The following is a 17,539-nucleotide window of genomic DNA, read 5'->3' on the forward strand; positions in this document are numbered from 1 at the left end:
TATCTGCTATGCAGCAGCTAGCCTTCCTTCCTTAGTCACCAAACATCACTTCCAGGTCCCTGCCTTTTACTGATAGCTAGTCCTCTCCGGTAACAGAAAAGGTCTAGGACAAAAGGGGTATTCATTCATTCAAATAGGAGAAGAAAAAAAAGACAGACAGGTACTAAGATACAGAAGGGGGAAAAAAATCAAATTAACAGACAAGGCTTTCATGACATACTTTGGTTGTTGTTGCCGTAGCGATAAAGTCGCAGACATTGAAACTCGTCTGTTGAGCCATTGTTATCATCCCTGGCCATCTGCTGCCGAGGAGTGACATTCCCGCTCATTTGCATGATGAGTGATATATGGGAAGCTTGGGAGAGCATATGCCCCACTCAGTCCTATGACAAAGCAAGTGAAAGTTTTAGAAGCATTAATATAAGGGGTGGAAATTAAAAAGGAGGGAAAAAAAATATGAAGATAAATCAGCGTGTGTTCATGTGTGCGCGTATGTGTGCAGTGTGTAATTGTGTGTAGTGTACTGTGTGTGTGGAGGGCTGACGCCTGCATCTGCCTCCTTGTGCGCCTGTTTGTGTGTTTGCGGATGTGGGAGTAGAATGAGGAGGGGGTTGTCTGCTGTTGATGTGCAAATGTGCATCATATTGAAGGGCTGTGAATGGGGAGGTGTGACGTAAAAAGGGACCCGAACGCAGGTGCTTATCTCCAGGCTGTCAAAGGCACAGTATGTCATATTCCTGGGGACTACCTTTCAAAGACACAGCACCAGCTCGGCCATCAAGCGACTGGGGGGAAATCAAACTTTCTGGATCATAGAAGTAGGTTTGTGTCAAATGATTTTCTATAATAGTAATGTAGTGGTTATGCTGGTGTTGGTGGTCAGTTGTTTTTGTCATTGACATCAATCGTAGACTGTGAGTGCATGTGAAAGACGAGCGTTTTTACCCTCTTGATGTTTGACGCTGTCATATGACTTCATCAAAAGCTGTTAGGGCTATATACCATCTATGACTGTTTTACAGTTAATGCACATGCTTAAAGCTATTTGACAGATGACTACTAACGTGTTAAAAATGAGTTTGCCATGACTAGTTTTACGATATGAATACACAAATAATATAAATTGTGCACTTCAAGAAAGTATTTTTCAGCTAAACACAGGATGGTTCTGTGTTCTTAGAAAACCTAGTGGAAAACAGCTTCTGCTCAGGTCTCCGACTGTTAGAGAGGAGATTATATGGCTCAAACTGTTTTTTAAGAAGTATGACCTATTTTTTATCATCCAGATAACATTAGATGCTGTCTACACAAATGCTGTGTGTTTAATTTAGCTAGAGTATAAGCTACGGTCTTAGAAGAACGCATGTTAGTATTGTGTGTAGAGACAAAGCATTGTCAGGTTGTGCTGGACGGCTTTCGCAGTGACAGCTGTACACACGACTGTCGAGCCGTAATGCACTTAAACTTTGACTTAGCCTTCCGGTAACATGGGAGTTTGTTGTTGAAACCGTTTCTTACATTATTTTTTTTTAAGCTTTGGACTCAGCTTATGTACAGCAGGACTTTATATGACGGTAACCAAAGACAAAAGTTGAATGAATGTTTGTTGGAATCCTGTTGTATTCTAAATGTTGTATTATAGTCGGTGATAAGTGTTCATTGAGACTTTGCGGTGGCATACATGGTCCATACCTTACAACTGAACAAACTCTAAAGAGACACAGTACTCCAAGGTCTCCAGGGAAACTGTTGATTTAGTGGGAAGGATGGATGTTGCAAAAGTTGATCATTTACTGGTAACTATCAATAGACTTAGGACTGTGCCTTGGAAGGGCAAAGCTAGGAGAATATTTTAAGGGCTAATTTGGAAGAAAATGAATGCATTTTTCATAACATACTGTAGGTAGGGATTTTATCGAGACAACTGGTGGGTTGATAAGTGAGTTGTGTATTGAGAAATACACAACTAGTGCAGCTCAGGATTTTTTCCAGGCCTTTGCATAGTACACATGATTACATTAACATACAGGCGTAACGTGTTGTGCGGGTGAGAAGACTTTAATTGGATTAAAATCCTTAAAGTAGTCAGTAAATTCGCATCAGCTTCTTTTTTAAGATGTAAAAATGTGTATATTTGTTTGTGTAGTTTTCTATTTCTACCTTACGTTGTTTTGTTAAGCTTAAGTAAGCATGCAGAATAAATTTAAAAAAACATTCCAGCTTGTCTTTTAAACAGCATGTTCCTATTGGAACAGTTTAGAACAGACCTCTCAAATATTACATTTTGTATCCTGTTATTGAAAAACCATACTAAATAAAACAAACAACAAAATGACCTATTTATCAACTCCCAAATCCCTGAATCCCATTTGACCTGTGACATTTTAAAAAGGCAGCGAGGTATACAGATACGCCATGTCATATATAATAATTCTTTTCAAGTTAGACATGTCCAATAAAACGAGTTAGAGACATGTAACAAACTGAGACAAACCACCAAGACCATGATCATATAGTCACTCTTTACATGCTCTTGTAATACCACAGCTACAACAACACAAAGATTCCGGATGATATGGTATTGTAGTGTAAACAGTCATCTCCCCTCTACACTCTTGCTGTACTTTATGAAGCCCCCTTCCTGCTCCAAGCAAGTCAGTTGCTACATAATAGGGTAATGTTAAATCTGCCTGCGCTCCTGTATGACAACAGGAGCTGTCCATGGTACCTAGAGAGTAACGACTTTGTTGTCCAGAGGGGGAGGTGAAGTGGCAAACTCCACTGCTGCATGTCGGTTTTTTTCTTTGTGAAAAGCTTGCTAAGTTGAGTTCTGTGACGATACATTGATTGTTCTATGGGATATCAAGTGCCCTCCTGTGACTTGTTAACTTTGTCACTTTGCACTCGACAAATCTCTCCATAACTCGACGAATAGATTCAAATAGTTATTCAAGACAAGAGCACACTTTACCTTTCAAAAAATGCGATTGAAGAGCAAGTCAAATATAGAGAAAGTAACTGTTGAGCATTGTGAAACACTGCAGGCAGAAAATAGTTACAGTAGAAAATAATTGCAGGAAATGCTCAGCGTTCAGTGTCCTGTTTTTCCACACTCAAACTTCACTTAGTTAATCCATGAAAATGAATTATGTGGATTTAATTCAGCAAGGTTTCAGAAATGTTCCATCTGCTGTTGAGCAGCTGGTGAAAGGATAAATGTAATTAATTACTTAACTTTTGAACAGAATTCCACAAAAGCGGTTCTGTTCGTGTATGATTGGGAATGAATTTGAAATCCCAAATGTACAACAGCAGTATGTATTTGTTATAACAATGCTGAATTAACCTTTTTGCTGCATGTGGTTGGTTTTCGGCCAACCACTGATATTCACACCAAAATTGTATTTTTCATGCCTTCAGAAAGTATTCATACCCCTTGACTTATTCCACATTTTGTTTTCTTACAGCCTGAATTCAAAATTGATTAAATAGATTATTTTTCACACCCATCAACACACAATACACCATAACAAAAAAGTGAAAACCTGTTTTTAGACATTTTTGCAAATGTATTGAAAATGAAATACAGAAATATCTCATTTACATAAGTATTCACACGCCTGAGTCAATACATGTTAGAATCACCTTTGGCAGCGATTACAGCTGTGAATCTTTCTGGGTAAGTCTCTAAGTGCTTTGCACACCTGCATTGTAAAATATTTGCACATTATTATTTTTAAATTATTCAAGCTCTATCAAGTTGGTTGTTGATCATTGCCAGACAGCCATTTTCAATTCTTGCCATAGATTTTAAAGCCGATTTAAGTCAAAACTGTTACCAGGCAACCCTGCAACATTCAATGTCATCTTGGCAAGCAACTCCAGTGTATATTTGGCCTTTTAGGTTATTGTCCTGCTGAAAGGTGAATTAGTCTCCCAATATCTGTTGGAAAGCAGACTTAACCAGGCTTTCCTCTAGGATTTTGCCTGTGCTTGGCTCTATTCCGTTTATTTGATAAAAAAAAACTCCCCAGTCCTTGCAGATGACAAGCATACTCCTAACATGATGCAGTCACCACCATGCTTGAAAATTTAAAGAGTGGAACTCAGTGAGGTGATGTGTTGGATTTGTCCCAAACATAAAGCTTTGTATTCAGGACATAAAGTTCATATCTTTGCCACATTTTTTCCAGTTTTACTTTGTGCCTAATTGCAAACAGGATGTATGTTTTGGAATATTTTTATTCTCTACAGGTTTCGTTCTTTTCACTCTTTCATTTAGGTTAGTATTGTGGAGGAACTGCAATGTTGTTTATCCATCCTCAGTTATCTCCTATCACAGCCATTCAACTCTGTAACTGTTTTAAAGTCACCATTGGCTTCATGGTGAAATCTCTGAGCGGTTTCCCTTCTCTCTGGCAACTGAGTTAGGAAGGACGCCTGTATCTTTGTAGTGACTGGGTGTATTGATGCACCATCCAAAGTTTAATTAATAACTTCACCATGCTCAAAGGGATATTCAATGTCTGCTTTTTTATTTTTACCCATCTACCAATACTGTAGGTGCCCTTTGCGAGGCACTGGAAAGCCTCCTTGGTCTTTGTGGTTGAATCTGTGTTTGAAATGCACTGCTTGACTGAAGGACCTAACAGATAATTGTATGTGTGGGGTACATAGATGAGGTAGTCATTCATAAATCATGTTAAACACTATCATTGCACACAGAGCAAGTCCATACAACTTATTAAGACTTGTTAAGAACATTTTCCTTCTGAACTTATTTAGGCTTTCCATAAGAAAGGGGTTGAATACTTATTGACTCATGACATTTCAGCTTTCAATTTTTATTAACTGTTAAACATTTTTAAAAACATAATTCCATTTTGACATTATGTGGTATTGTGTGTAGGTCAGTGCCACAAAATCTCAAATGAATCTCTTTTAAATTCAGGCTATAATGCAACAAAATGTGGAAAAAGTAAATGGGTGTGAATACTTTTTGAAGGCACTGCCTCTGTTTTATTGTCATGTTGGTCTTCTTACAGATCTATATGTATAGGATTTCAGCCAATATGATGTTTAGTAACCCATATTTGTGCTTTGGCTATATCAAATTAATATAAAACCCACAATGGGTTAAGTATATATAATGGATTCTGTATAATGATGAAGCAGTAATCCTCTGAAGATCAATGTACTTAAGGCTATATATGTTTAAAATGCTCTTGTGGATCTGAGTGGGATCGACTATACATTTATTCCTGGCTGTGAAGTAGCAGTTGTTAGATATTTCCTTATGCGGACCATGAGATAAGTATTTAGTGATAAATACGAAATGTTGAAATACTATATAAAACTTTGATATTATAAATGTTGTATAACCTAACTCAGATCATTTGATATATTCATATGTGATCTATCTAGAAATAAATTCACTGAAAAGTGAACAGGTAGTATTATTTTTAAAAGAGAATAGATGTAAAAATGTATCGTTTTTAGTGAGTGGTTTTGTATGCTTGACATGTTGGAGCTATAAGCGATGTCCCTAATTAAAATGACATGGGATTTGTTTCCGCTCTTTTTTATTCAAAATATATTTTAACATTACCTTGATTGTAATGTTACCTCATTGGCTGCGGTTTTGTTTGTTGGCCTAACTATAAAGGATCTGCTTGTACCCTTGTGGGTTGGGAAGAATTAGGATTTATGAATTTATTTCCTCTGTTGTATTGTTTAAACAGCTTTGGTTTAGTTTTGATCCCTTCCTCTTGCCTTTGAGGCTGTTCCACGGTGTCAGCTGTTGACTGATAGTAAGAGAACTGCCTCACAGTGTGAATGAAAGAAAACTAGCGGTTGGTAAACACTGATAAGGGATAAATAGAAAGCGGTCAGGCAGAGATAGTTCTGTGGGAGCCCAGATTGTGTGCGGTCTGTTAAAATGAGATTCTGAGCCTGTCCTTTTTATTCTTACCCCCCTCCCTTCCCCTGTTCTGTGTTTGTCTGGAAAATCTCCAGTGACCCTGCACGGCAGTCCCAGGCACTATTCTCTTTTTGTGTTTTGTTTTGTTTTCTAACAAGGGTCAAGTTGGCCAATAGACATGTCCCTGATGCTTATAGACAGCTGTCATGACTGCAAGTACTTACAATAATTCATTTTGCAAGGAATTATAGGTCTGCTGCTCTACAAACACAGCATCAGTGAAATTGCAAAAAGAAAAGCAAAATGTGTAGAACATTATCAGAAATGTCCAGCCTTTTTGTCTGTTTGACAATTTATTGTCTTATAGTTTCACTTCCTATTTCTTAAAAAAAAAAATGTTAATGATTTGTAAGCTATTTGAGAATTAAAAGTTTTGGACTCAATTTAAATTTGAATCAAAATTGAATGTTGTAACAGCTTATACAGTTATAATTTAAAGTGAAATGTTTAAAAAAAAAATGTAACAAACTAAAGCACAGATACAAAGATACTGTACATACATTACATAGATCTATGGACACATACATAGATCAAGTATATAGATAGCTACATAAATCTATAGATACATGCACAGATCTATACATAGATACACATAGATACATAGATACATACAGTACATACATACAGTACATACTTAAATATGCTGAACTTCATCACCATATAATTATAAGCATATGTGTCTAAATACATAAAACCATGTCTTGATATGATCGTTTAAACCAGAAATTGTCTACCTCACACCTAAAACGGAATATCTTCCACACAATGTTTTATTCAATTCTTTTTTTTAGGGGCAATCTGTTCATTCTTTTGGTCATTGATTTTTGGGGGGGATTCCATCTTTTATGTGATTAAAAAGACCTTCAGAGGTCTTACCTTGAGGGTCACCATGTGGTGTATTTACACAGAAAATAATTCAGCCCATTGTAGCCTGCCAGCTAATGAGATTGGTTGTTAAGTGAATGACACAAAGGCTACAAAAAAAGCTTAGCTGCTCCGTTGAATATCACAGTGTCCCCGCGCGCGCGCACACACACACACACACACACACACACACACACACACACACACACACACACACACACACACACACACACACACACACACACACACACACACACACACACACACACACACACACACACACACACACACACACACACACACACACACACACACACACACACACACACACACACACACACACCACGCGGCAGCGTCACACTGGACTAGCCTGGCTACCCACCCACCCCTCTCCGATTTCCTTCAAAACCATCACCTCCTTGATGTTACTATGAAAGGCAAAACAAAGGCTAAAAGGGGCATGGTAAGTCAGGCTAACAATTCTGTCCTGTCGGAAATGTTCGTGTCTGTGTGTCTGTGTGTCTGTGTATCTACGTGTGAGTGAGTGAGTGAGTGAGTGAGTATATCTGTGTCTGTTTTGTGAATGCAGAGCTTTCAGAGTAAATAATGCTCTCAACAGATTAGTAGATTCATGAAAGGTTAGCGTAGCTTCTAAGGAGACTTTCACTTCCAGACATATTGGCTAATGTGATAGAGGACGAGACCCAGCTACCACATGAAGTTGAGACCGTTTCCTCTCCTTGCTTGCTTCCTTACTGTGACTTGACACGCTAGGAACCCCCTCCATTACGTCATGGTAGTTTCTTCGTGACTCCTCTGGTCAAACTCAAGTATGCATTCAGTTCTTTAGAGCGCTGTCCAAGTGCTGAAAATAAAAGTTTTATAGGTTGTTTTAAAGGGGACATGGTAGTGTATTTCAGTGCATTCTTTTTGGCTATTTCTTAATATTACAAAGTTACTAAATATCTGTCTGTGTATTCAGTTCATGTCCATAAAGTATTTTTTTTCTGACTTAAACTTATTTCTGGCTTAGACTTTGTCCTATGCTCACGGGACAGTAGCAGTAGTATTCTCTACAGTTTTAGGCTGGTTTACATATATGTCAGTATATTATGTACCCTACATCATTTAAGTGTATCAAAATATCATGCATGGCCGGCAGACTGCAAAGTGGGTTAAAGTCCATCTTTTTTATTAAACCCTGGAGTTAAGTCAAATTTACATTTGTTAAAGATTATTCATTTTATTGATGCATATAATCATAATCATGGACCATCTGCTGATCTGGCAAGCTTGGTCCAAACTCTAAAACAGCCCTGCTAACCTTTTAAGTACAAAATACTATAGTCAGGGCTTAACTCTTCTATCCCAGAAGTGTGTGTGTGTGTGTGTATGTGTGTGTGTGTATGTGTGTGTGTGTGTTTGAGGAGATTGTATAGATGTTGGATAATACTTTATTCAGATCCTCTAGGGCTGCTCCAGACATATTTTTTATATCACGATCGCTTCGATAACCATGATATTAAGCATGATAAACTGCCAAAACAGGCTGGCTAACGGTACACATGACCAACTTGTATACTTTGACTGCACCACACACCGAATGTGTACATTGTCATAGTTACAGGCATTTAACTGCATGGTATTGTAGTTGTTCCTGGTTTTGAACAATATTTGTAAAATGGTCAATGGAAACTATTGTATTCATTTCCCCCATTAGAATAACTAAATTGCTTTTATAAGCGTTATTGCATTTTTTCGAGCAAAATAAGGATTTTTACAGTAAGACATCTCCATAAGGCATACAATACTTTTAATGTACTACTCATTCCAAACAAAGCTGATGCAGGCTGAGAATTCATATGCCAGAGGTAAATCCGAGTTAACACGGAATTATACTGGCATGAGTTAAAGGACTAGAGTTTGTAATCCAGGTGGCCAGGGGATCACACAGTGGCAAAAATCACTTAAAACTCCCCCAACATCCTGAGCCACGGAGCTCAGTGAGCTGGGAAATTTTTCAGAATTGATGACAGCACAGCTATATCAGAGAGTAGAGCTGAACACACACAAACTGTGTGTGTGTGTGTGTGTGTGTGTGTGTGTGTGTGTGTGTGTGTGTGTGTGTGTGTGTGTGTGTGTGTGTGTGTGTGTGTGTGTGTGTGTGTGTGTGTGTGTGTGTGTACGTCTGTCCACCTGCGCATGTGTATGTGGGTTGTGTCTGTGTTTATTGGGATCATTTACTTTCTAAATGTATATACTTACTCAGTAAGAGTTGAAGCCAGATAACATGAGACCTTGACAGATTGGTATTATCCCCCTTTGACAGGACGAGGGGCTAGTATTCTGCATCCCATCTGCATGAGCATAAATACATGTTTGGAGCTGAAAGTAAAGGATAATGGCCTCTATTTTAACAGCCGTTGACTCCAACTCTTCATTAGTAAAGTGACCAAGTCTTTTTTTTGGCTCCATATCCAGAACATTGTTGGATGTGAGTGGCGGTGCAGGATGAGAAGACATGGATCGAGTTTGTGTTGTTGTTGTTGTGTGTGTGTCTATTCGCGTATACATGTGTGTCTGCGTGTTTTGCGTGTTTTGAGTATATGTGCGTGTGATTGTGTATGTGTGGAGGACAGGACAGGGCAGGACAGAGGAGCAGAGATAGAGTGGAGTTGTTTAATGACAGGAACAGCTGACTCATTTAGAGAGAGCAGTGAAAGGTAATTAACCCTGGGAAAACTACAGCTGCCATGCGAGCTGTTCACTTCAGCGCAATCTGATTAGGAATCAGGCTACAGCACTGCCTGGCTCCTTTCAGACACACAAACACTGTGTACAGTGTGTGTGTTTGTGTATGGTGTGGATGCATGTGTGTATAGGGTGCATGTGTGTGTGTGTGTGTGTGTCTGTCTGTGTGTGTGTGTGTGTGTGTACTATGTAAACTTTTCCCTTAAACCCTGAGGCCTCTAGACATGGGAGACCTGCCTTTTGTGGCAAGGGGATTAGCTTGAACGGTTACTACGTTTCTCCAAATTGCCGACCACCTGGTAGCATTCAGGCAACCCTCCTGCGTGAAAAGGGTCTCCTTGGGCAGGAACAATGGCCAGGATTACTTTGTAGTGATGACAGACACCCGGGCTGGAACTTCTTTCCCCCAAAACACCTGTCAATGAATTAGTCTGTGTTAGTGTTTTGAAAAATCTATCTTCACTGATGATTTCAAAAATGCAAACTAATATAACATATGTGTTAATGGATTGTGCCTCGGAAAAGAAACGTAAATGGGTACAATCCTGTAATGTAGGCTAAATTTAATTTGGAGTATTATTTATCTTGGTAGTTATAGCTAGCATGGTAGCCAACCATTCCACAAAACAAAGCAATCTGCTGTTTTTGCATTCTCCAAATTTCTGTTCTGATTCAGATTGATATTTGATAATTGAAAATGATCTAAAAAGCCATATTTCATAGAATAATATAACTACAAAGGTACCCCAAATGTTGTAAATAAAACCACCTGAAATTGGCTCTCTGATGGCGAAAGAAGAAGAACCAATCTGGACTTTGTGCCACGATGACGGTGTGGTCCTGGTCCAGATTAGCTCAATTGAGAAGGGAAGGCTTTGGGGTGACTTTGGAAAGTGATTACAAGATTTATAAATCACCTCAGCGCAGGTGTCACCGTCTGACTCTTTTATGGGGTGTCTTGCTAGCTGGCTCCAATAACGAGTTTCCCCTGTAGTTATGCCATCATAACAAATCATTGAAGCAATAGTGGCTGGCCAGCCAGGCTCCTAATTGTCTGTTACAAATTCTGGGGAGCCTCACCCTCTTTATTGAAGCTTCTCAGTCTTGGGGAAGTGATAAGAAAGAAGCCAATTTTGTATAAAAGTACTAATTTGGCATTAGACACAAACACTTTGCTTAGCGGCCAAGATGGCTGCATGAGAGACTGTAATGTCTGAAATCACAGTTGTCTTCAAGATTTTGTCTCAGTGTCTTTTAGAAGTCTGGAAGCGCCCCTCTATGAGGAAATTGATGCGTAAAAAGTGAAAGTCCATTGATCAGAAGATATTCTGTCTCCCTTTTACTTTATTTATGTGAATGGATTGGTGTTCTACAATTTGGCGATTGTTCATATGGTTTCTCTTCTCTCTCTCTCTCTCTCTCATTGAATGTATATTACATTCTCAATACTGATGTAGTGGGGAATTAGGCAAGTCAGGTATGGCTTCTTCCATAAAGATGTAGGATCTGCATTTGATTGCTCTTTTATTGCTGAGAATTGCCCTCCACAGCAGAAAATGCTAACTTGTTGTGTATTTGAGTTTTAAAAAGGCTCCTCAAGTTTGTAATTTCTATCTCTGAAGTTTCAGAGTTGATTTGCGCTAACAAAAAAAATGTATCAACCCCTACAAATATGTTCATTTATTATAATATACATAATAATTCACATTTCCTGTTGCTGCAGGATTATTTTCCTGCTAGAGCAAACTGGCTGAAATTAATATCCTGCATTTGTACTTTACATGTACCTGGCTTAGCTTCTTTATCCTACTTGCTGTCACTGTCCACAGTTTTCTCTACTGTTTTGACTTTTTCTACTTTCTACATTCTGTCATCTTGTCATGGTATTGAATATACAATCTTCACAATGGAAGAGGTATACTGTGAGGATTTTTGATGGGATGAGTTGGGAGCGTTACAAAGACCACTACTGTGTATGATATTTTGAACTTCTATAGTCCTTAAGACAATTTTCAGTAAAATTGCAGGTGTTGTCACAGAGCTGTTTCTCACGAGGTCCTTTTTTTTATTCGTTCTGAATCATAAGAAAGTCACCAATAATGAAACGTCTCTGAACCCGTTTGTTAATATGGAACGAATATGAGATACTGCATTTTATAGAAACGTTACCCTAATTTTCTCAAGAGTTTATAAAATGCATCTGTATGAAATCTAAAAGAGAATGTCCCAATCATTCTAAAGGCTGGCTTTGATATGAATAGGAAAATCAGAGACCCCCCCTTCCTCTCTTTCACCCTCCCCCTCCTAAAACGTCTCTTAGCTATTATTCTAATGTCCAGCTGCTAGCTTTTTAGGCAGAGGGCATCTGATGGCTGCCTGGTCACAGCACTGCAAATAGAAAATCCTTTTTTCAAAAACTTGTTTATCAAAATAGTCTCTGAGCAGGGCTTGATTAACTCACTATGAATGAATTTGCATGTCAATGAAAGGTGGTGAAAGGAGTTCTGTGTTCCTTACCATCATATAACATTTCAATTTGGCTCTCCACTGACAAGGTTTATATCACTGTCTGCACACAAGCGACCACCATTATTGTAAAGCGTACCTTTTTTGTTGTAAAAAAAAAAAAACACTTTACATATTGCTGATTCAAAGCACAGTGGAGGATAACAAAACCCCATGTTACATGTACAATTATGATCAGCTTGCCATATACACGTAGACATTCATTACAAGGAAATATTAAAGTAAATTGTGATATCTCTTGCCGTTTGCTCTTTATTATGCAGAAAAAGAAAACACTTAGCATGTAAAATGAATGTGACATTTTTTCCTGGGATAAACTATAATCACAGAAGTTACACCGCACATTTCGCCTTTTTTTTCTCCTTCCCATAGATCAGAGTGTAATTGCCAGTAATCAGGTCTGTTTGCTGCTGATAAAACCACTCTGAATGCGATGAACCCTCTTTGTGTGATGACTCAATTATGCCAGAAGTGGCTCATCAAACCTGGCCCATCAGCTGCTTTAATAAATAAGGAGGAAAACTTGCTGCAGGCGCATTATAATTCCATTCATTCCATAATTAAATCCATTCCAGTTTTAACCCTTCGTTCGTATAGTCTGCCTCTGGAAGAGGAAACAAAAACAGGAGAGGGGGGGGGACTGAACAGACAGTGACCTTGTGCAGAGCATCTACCCATCCCCATAATTCAAAATGATACTGCTAAAGAAAGGTTAAGAGAAAAGGCCCGGCGAGGGGAAAAAAAGGATAGGTATCAGTTCAGATAGAGCTCTCTTTCGTTATTTATGCATTGTCTCCGCACACAGCTTTAGACAGTAATTATGTTAAAAGTGCAATCTAATCATAACAGTTGGTTGGGGTGAGTGTTAGGGAGCTGACATTTTAAACATCTTATTTGGTGTAATCTCATTTGCCTAGCTATCGTCCTGCCTCTGCCCCAATCTGAAGGAAATGTAAACAATGTCATTCCTTTTCATGGTCTTTGAAATATTACTTGCACAACTGTAAGGTTGTATTGGTTTTTAAATGATTTGCCGCCAGTGTCATTGACTTAGTTTTACTTTATCACAATAGTGCCGACGTTAATTACACGAGGGTGTCCCAAGTGCAGGGATAAGCTGGGAACAAGGGGACATTTCAATGGCTCAAGGTCAATGGTGACGATTATTGTACTCATGAATATCCCTATTAGTTGGCTCAGTAGCAGCGCAGCAGTTGTTGGGATGGGTCAAAATAGTAACAACGCCACTTGTGTAGATGGCGACATACAGGTGCACCGTTAGTGTCTTGGTAATCAACCACAATAGTAGTAGTCCTAGTCGTAGTAAGTGGTAGTAGTCATTGTAGATAGTGGTATAAGTGGCAACAGTGGTTCCTTCAATATCAACAATATGCGAAAAACCGCAGTACCTTGTCAATGGCTAACCTTTTGAAGTTGAATTCAAGCAAATAACCTCATATCTGTAATCATATGTATATTTCCCACTTGTAGTATGTACAGCAATGGTGAACAATAATTATGAACAATATAGGCTTGATTGCATTTATGTTATATTCATTCACCTCCCTTTGATTAGAGCAGGGGGAAACCACAGTTGGATCCTAAGTAACATATCCAATGGATAAGCGGTCCCCATTCAACCCCTCTCCAAACAGTGGATGAGGCCATGGTTATTCATGACTGCTTGGACTGAGAAGCCCTCTCCTCTCCCAGTCCCAGTCCCAGTCAGTCAGTCCCATTCTCTCCTCTCCTCTGTGGTGGGAAAGGTAGCAGATGGGGTTAGGATGGGGATTGGGCTGGGCCCAAGGACAGCAAGCAAAGCAGCCAGATTAGCACATAGAGAATCACATAGAAACCCTGAGCATCAGGCATTAGGCAACTCAGTATCCCCAGAGAAATCTGCCCCACACATGGGCAAATAGTCCTCCGAGAGCAAGACGTTATTTGTCTATTTTTGTTGGGAGGGGCAGGAATATGACTCAGAAGATGACAAACCCACCGGCCTGCCTCAAATAGTAGTGGGTCTCTTTTTTCTTATGCTAATGTCTCCCAGAGTCCTCCCTTTTGTTTTCCAGAGGGGAAATGCTCTGAGTGCCTTAATTAAGATGATGTTTTCTGTTTTTCCTTTTTTTTCTTTTTCAAAGCTAACCGAAATAAATAATTCCTGTAATAAGATCTGTGAAGTGAAGAGGCTTAATGTACTCATTGTGTTCATCCTTGTTTTCCCTCTTGGATGTTTTGTATTAATTAGACTGCGCTCAATCTCTGTCAAGCAATCAATTTGCATCTTGTTCCTTCATTCCACTATGTGAGGTATTATCATGTTTCCTGCTCCCCACCATCTCAGACTGACTGCACGTTACTCACCATGTATGTCTATCATGACCAGAAACCTTTAGCTAGCAGTGAGGCTTGGAATAGTAAGATCATTATCGGTAATTCATTATCCATTATAAACTGGGTGGTTCGAGCCCTGAATGCTGATTGGCTGACATCCGTGGTATATCAGACTGTATACCACACATATGACAAAACATTTATATTTACTGCTCTAATTACGTTTTTAACCAGTTTATAATAGCAATAAGGCACCTCGGGGGTTTGTGATATATGGCCAATATACCACTACTAAGGGCTGTATCCAGGCACTCTGTGTTGCGTCGTGCTTAAGAACAGCCCTTAGTCATGGTAAATTGGCGTTACACCACACCCCTCATGCCTTATTGCTTAAATATACTATGGTAAGTTGATTCTATACAAAATTGAAAATAGTGCATTTCGGTGAGATAACTCACAACAGTTCTAAAGTTGTATCTTTCCACTCCACTTTTTATTTTATCCTTTTATTTATTTATTTTGCATTAAAGGTATATATATATATATATATATATATATATATATACCTTTAATATATATATATAAACTGGGTGGTTTGAGCCTTGAATGCTCCGCTTTGCGTCGTGCCTAAGAACAGCCCTTAGCCGGGGTATATTGGCCATATACCACACCCCCTCGTGCCTTATTGCTTAAATATATATATATATTTGTCTTTACAGAGAATGAATTTCTCACTCACATCCTGAAACAAGTCAACAATTGTGCACACATCAACAAAGGTGGACTGCGTGGACCTTGCAGCACGTCGTATATATTGCCCAGAAAACTGCAAACAAAGGTAGGCCTAATAATATATTTGTATATATACTGAACAAAAATATAATTGCAACATGCAACAATTTCAAAGATTTTACTGAGTTATAGTTCATGTAAGGAAATCAGTCAATTGAAATAAATGAATTAGGTGCTAATCTATAGATTTCACATGACTGGGCAGGGGCACAGTCATTGGTGGGCCTGAGAGGGCTTAGCCCAATCAGAATGAGGTTTTCCCCACAAAAGGGTTTTGTTACAGACAGAAATACTCCCCGCCCACTCCTAGATGATCCCGCAGGTGATGAAGCTGGATGTGGAGGTCCTGGGCTGGCATGGTTATATGTGGTCGGTTGGACTTACTGCAAAATTCTCCAAAATGACATTGGAGGCAGCTTATGGTAGAGAAATTAAGATTCAATTATCTGGCAACAGCTCTGGTGGACATTCCTGCAGTCAGCATGCCAATTGAATTGCACGCTCCCTCAAAACTTGAGACATCTGTGGCATTGAGTTGTGTGGCAAAAGTGGACTTTTATTGTCCCCAGCACAAGGTGCACCTGTGTAATGATCATGTTTTTTAATCAGCTTCTTGATATGCCACACCTGTCAGGTGGATGGATTATCTTGGCAAAGGAGAAATTATCACTAACAGGGATGTAAACAAATGTGTGCACAACATTTGAGAGAAATAAGCTTTTTGTGCGTATGGAACATTTCTGGGATTTTTTTATTTCAGCTCATGAAACATGGGCCCAACACTTTACATGTTGCGTTTACATTTTATTCAGTATATATTTTCTAGTAACATTTGGATATTATAGCATGCTGCTCATGGATGTCCTGAAAAAAAATAACATTATATTTTACCAATTCACTTTACCTGTGAACGGATATAGTTGTGTATTTCTAAGGCTAATGGAAGTGGTAGCCAGGATGTTTTGGATGAGCAGCATGTTTAGCAGTGTCGTGTCAACGCCCTTTTGACCCCTGTGAAATCACAGACTCAGATATTGTTTTACATATGCAGGGATGTGTAGCTAGCTTCGCTGAGTGTGCTGCTTTGTTGTTATACCACAGCACTTAACTAATAAGTAATGTATCTTACTTAAGGTTTAAGGTAGGCTGAAGGTTACCATGCCTCCCAGTTTATGAGTCCAAATTGGCTAACTGAAACCATAACAATGTCCGGACAGCTTTGTTTAAGGATAGCCTCTTTAAAAATACTTTGATCACACTGTCAACAGTGAAGAAACGGGGACATATTTTGTACTGACCAATGACCACCAAAGAGCCATCATCATTTATAATGTCATACAGTTTTGTGGCATGTCAGGAATATATGACACAAACAAATCACAGCCTGAGAGTGTAGTAAATATTAAACACAAACAAGGTCTTATTTGAATAGTATGTATCTATTTGTACTGCCCATGTAAATACTCTTTGAACGTCATGCGTTCTCTCCCTGTCTGCACAAGTTTTCTACTTCTCTCTCATACCCTTAAACATCCACTGGAGCTGCTCCATTACCATACTTCCGATTCCTCCTCTGCAGAATTAGATACAGCTAAACAGCTTTGAGTATAAGGACCGACGATAGCAGTTGTCAAATGGGTGCCAAAAGCACATCCTCTATATACCCTCTCAGAACCTTTGTGCTGCTCATGAAGCAGAAACTATAATGTTGAACATAAAAGGTTCGATCGGTTCCTTCGTCTCCCCTCAATAATACATTTAGTTTAATAGATACAGGCATTTGAAGGAGTACAGTACGTCATTGAACTCTCTCACAAACATATTGACTGCGTTTGTAAAAGACTGATCTGCTGACAAATGATCAGTGAAATTACTGTATGTACTCCTCAGTGTCAGAACCAAGGTCACCGGGGATCTAATGTAGATAGGAGCATTAGTATATTCAATACTTGTTACCATAACGCTTTAGTGTTTTCATAAAACATGATATTGTGGCTTGACTTGTAAGAAAGAGGAATCGAAATACTTAATTTACAGAGCATAAATAAGGTATTAAATGTTCTGGTACAAGAGGTTATATTATGAAATATTGTTTAAAACAAGTAGATTTACATAATGTGAGTGTTGCTTCTCAATAACACAGAGGTGCATCATTTGTAAATATTTGTCAACCTGTGAAATGAATACAGCAATTACGCTAGCTGAATTTGAAATGTATTTGTGTTACTGTAGACATTGTAGCACATACACAGTATCTATAAATGCTTACAAAATGAGTGAGTTGTCTGT

At 38.8% G+C, this 17,539-nt stretch overlaps 1 protein-coding gene across 9 annotated transcripts in view; it reads left to right on the forward strand.

The window, feature by feature from the left end:
• The first annotated feature begins 320 nt into the window (after positions 1-320).
• st18 (ST18 C2H2C-type zinc finger transcription factor) overlaps positions 321-17,539 on the forward strand; it is a 41,406-nt gene continuing 24,187 nt past the window's right edge. For 3 of the 9 annotated variants that reach the window (XM_029725361.1, XM_029725363.1, XM_029725364.1), the window contains exons 1-2: positions 321-818; positions 15,178-15,296. In XM_029725361.1, coding sequence (XP_029581221.1) covers positions 659-818; positions 15,178-15,296 — 279 coding nt within the window. In that variant the 5' untranslated portion in view covers positions 321-658. Of the gene's footprint in view, positions 823-7,160; positions 7,308-15,177; positions 15,297-17,539 lie in introns of those variants that run through there. The other 6 variants (XM_029725362.1, XM_029725366.1, XM_029725367.1 and 3 more) reach the window with 6 other exon arrangements.

Source organism: Salmo trutta, chromosome 31, assembly GCF_901001165.1.
Source record: "Salmo trutta chromosome 31, fSalTru1.1, whole genome shotgun sequence".
NCBI lineage: Eukaryota > Metazoa > Chordata > Actinopteri > Salmoniformes > Salmonidae > Salmo > Salmo trutta.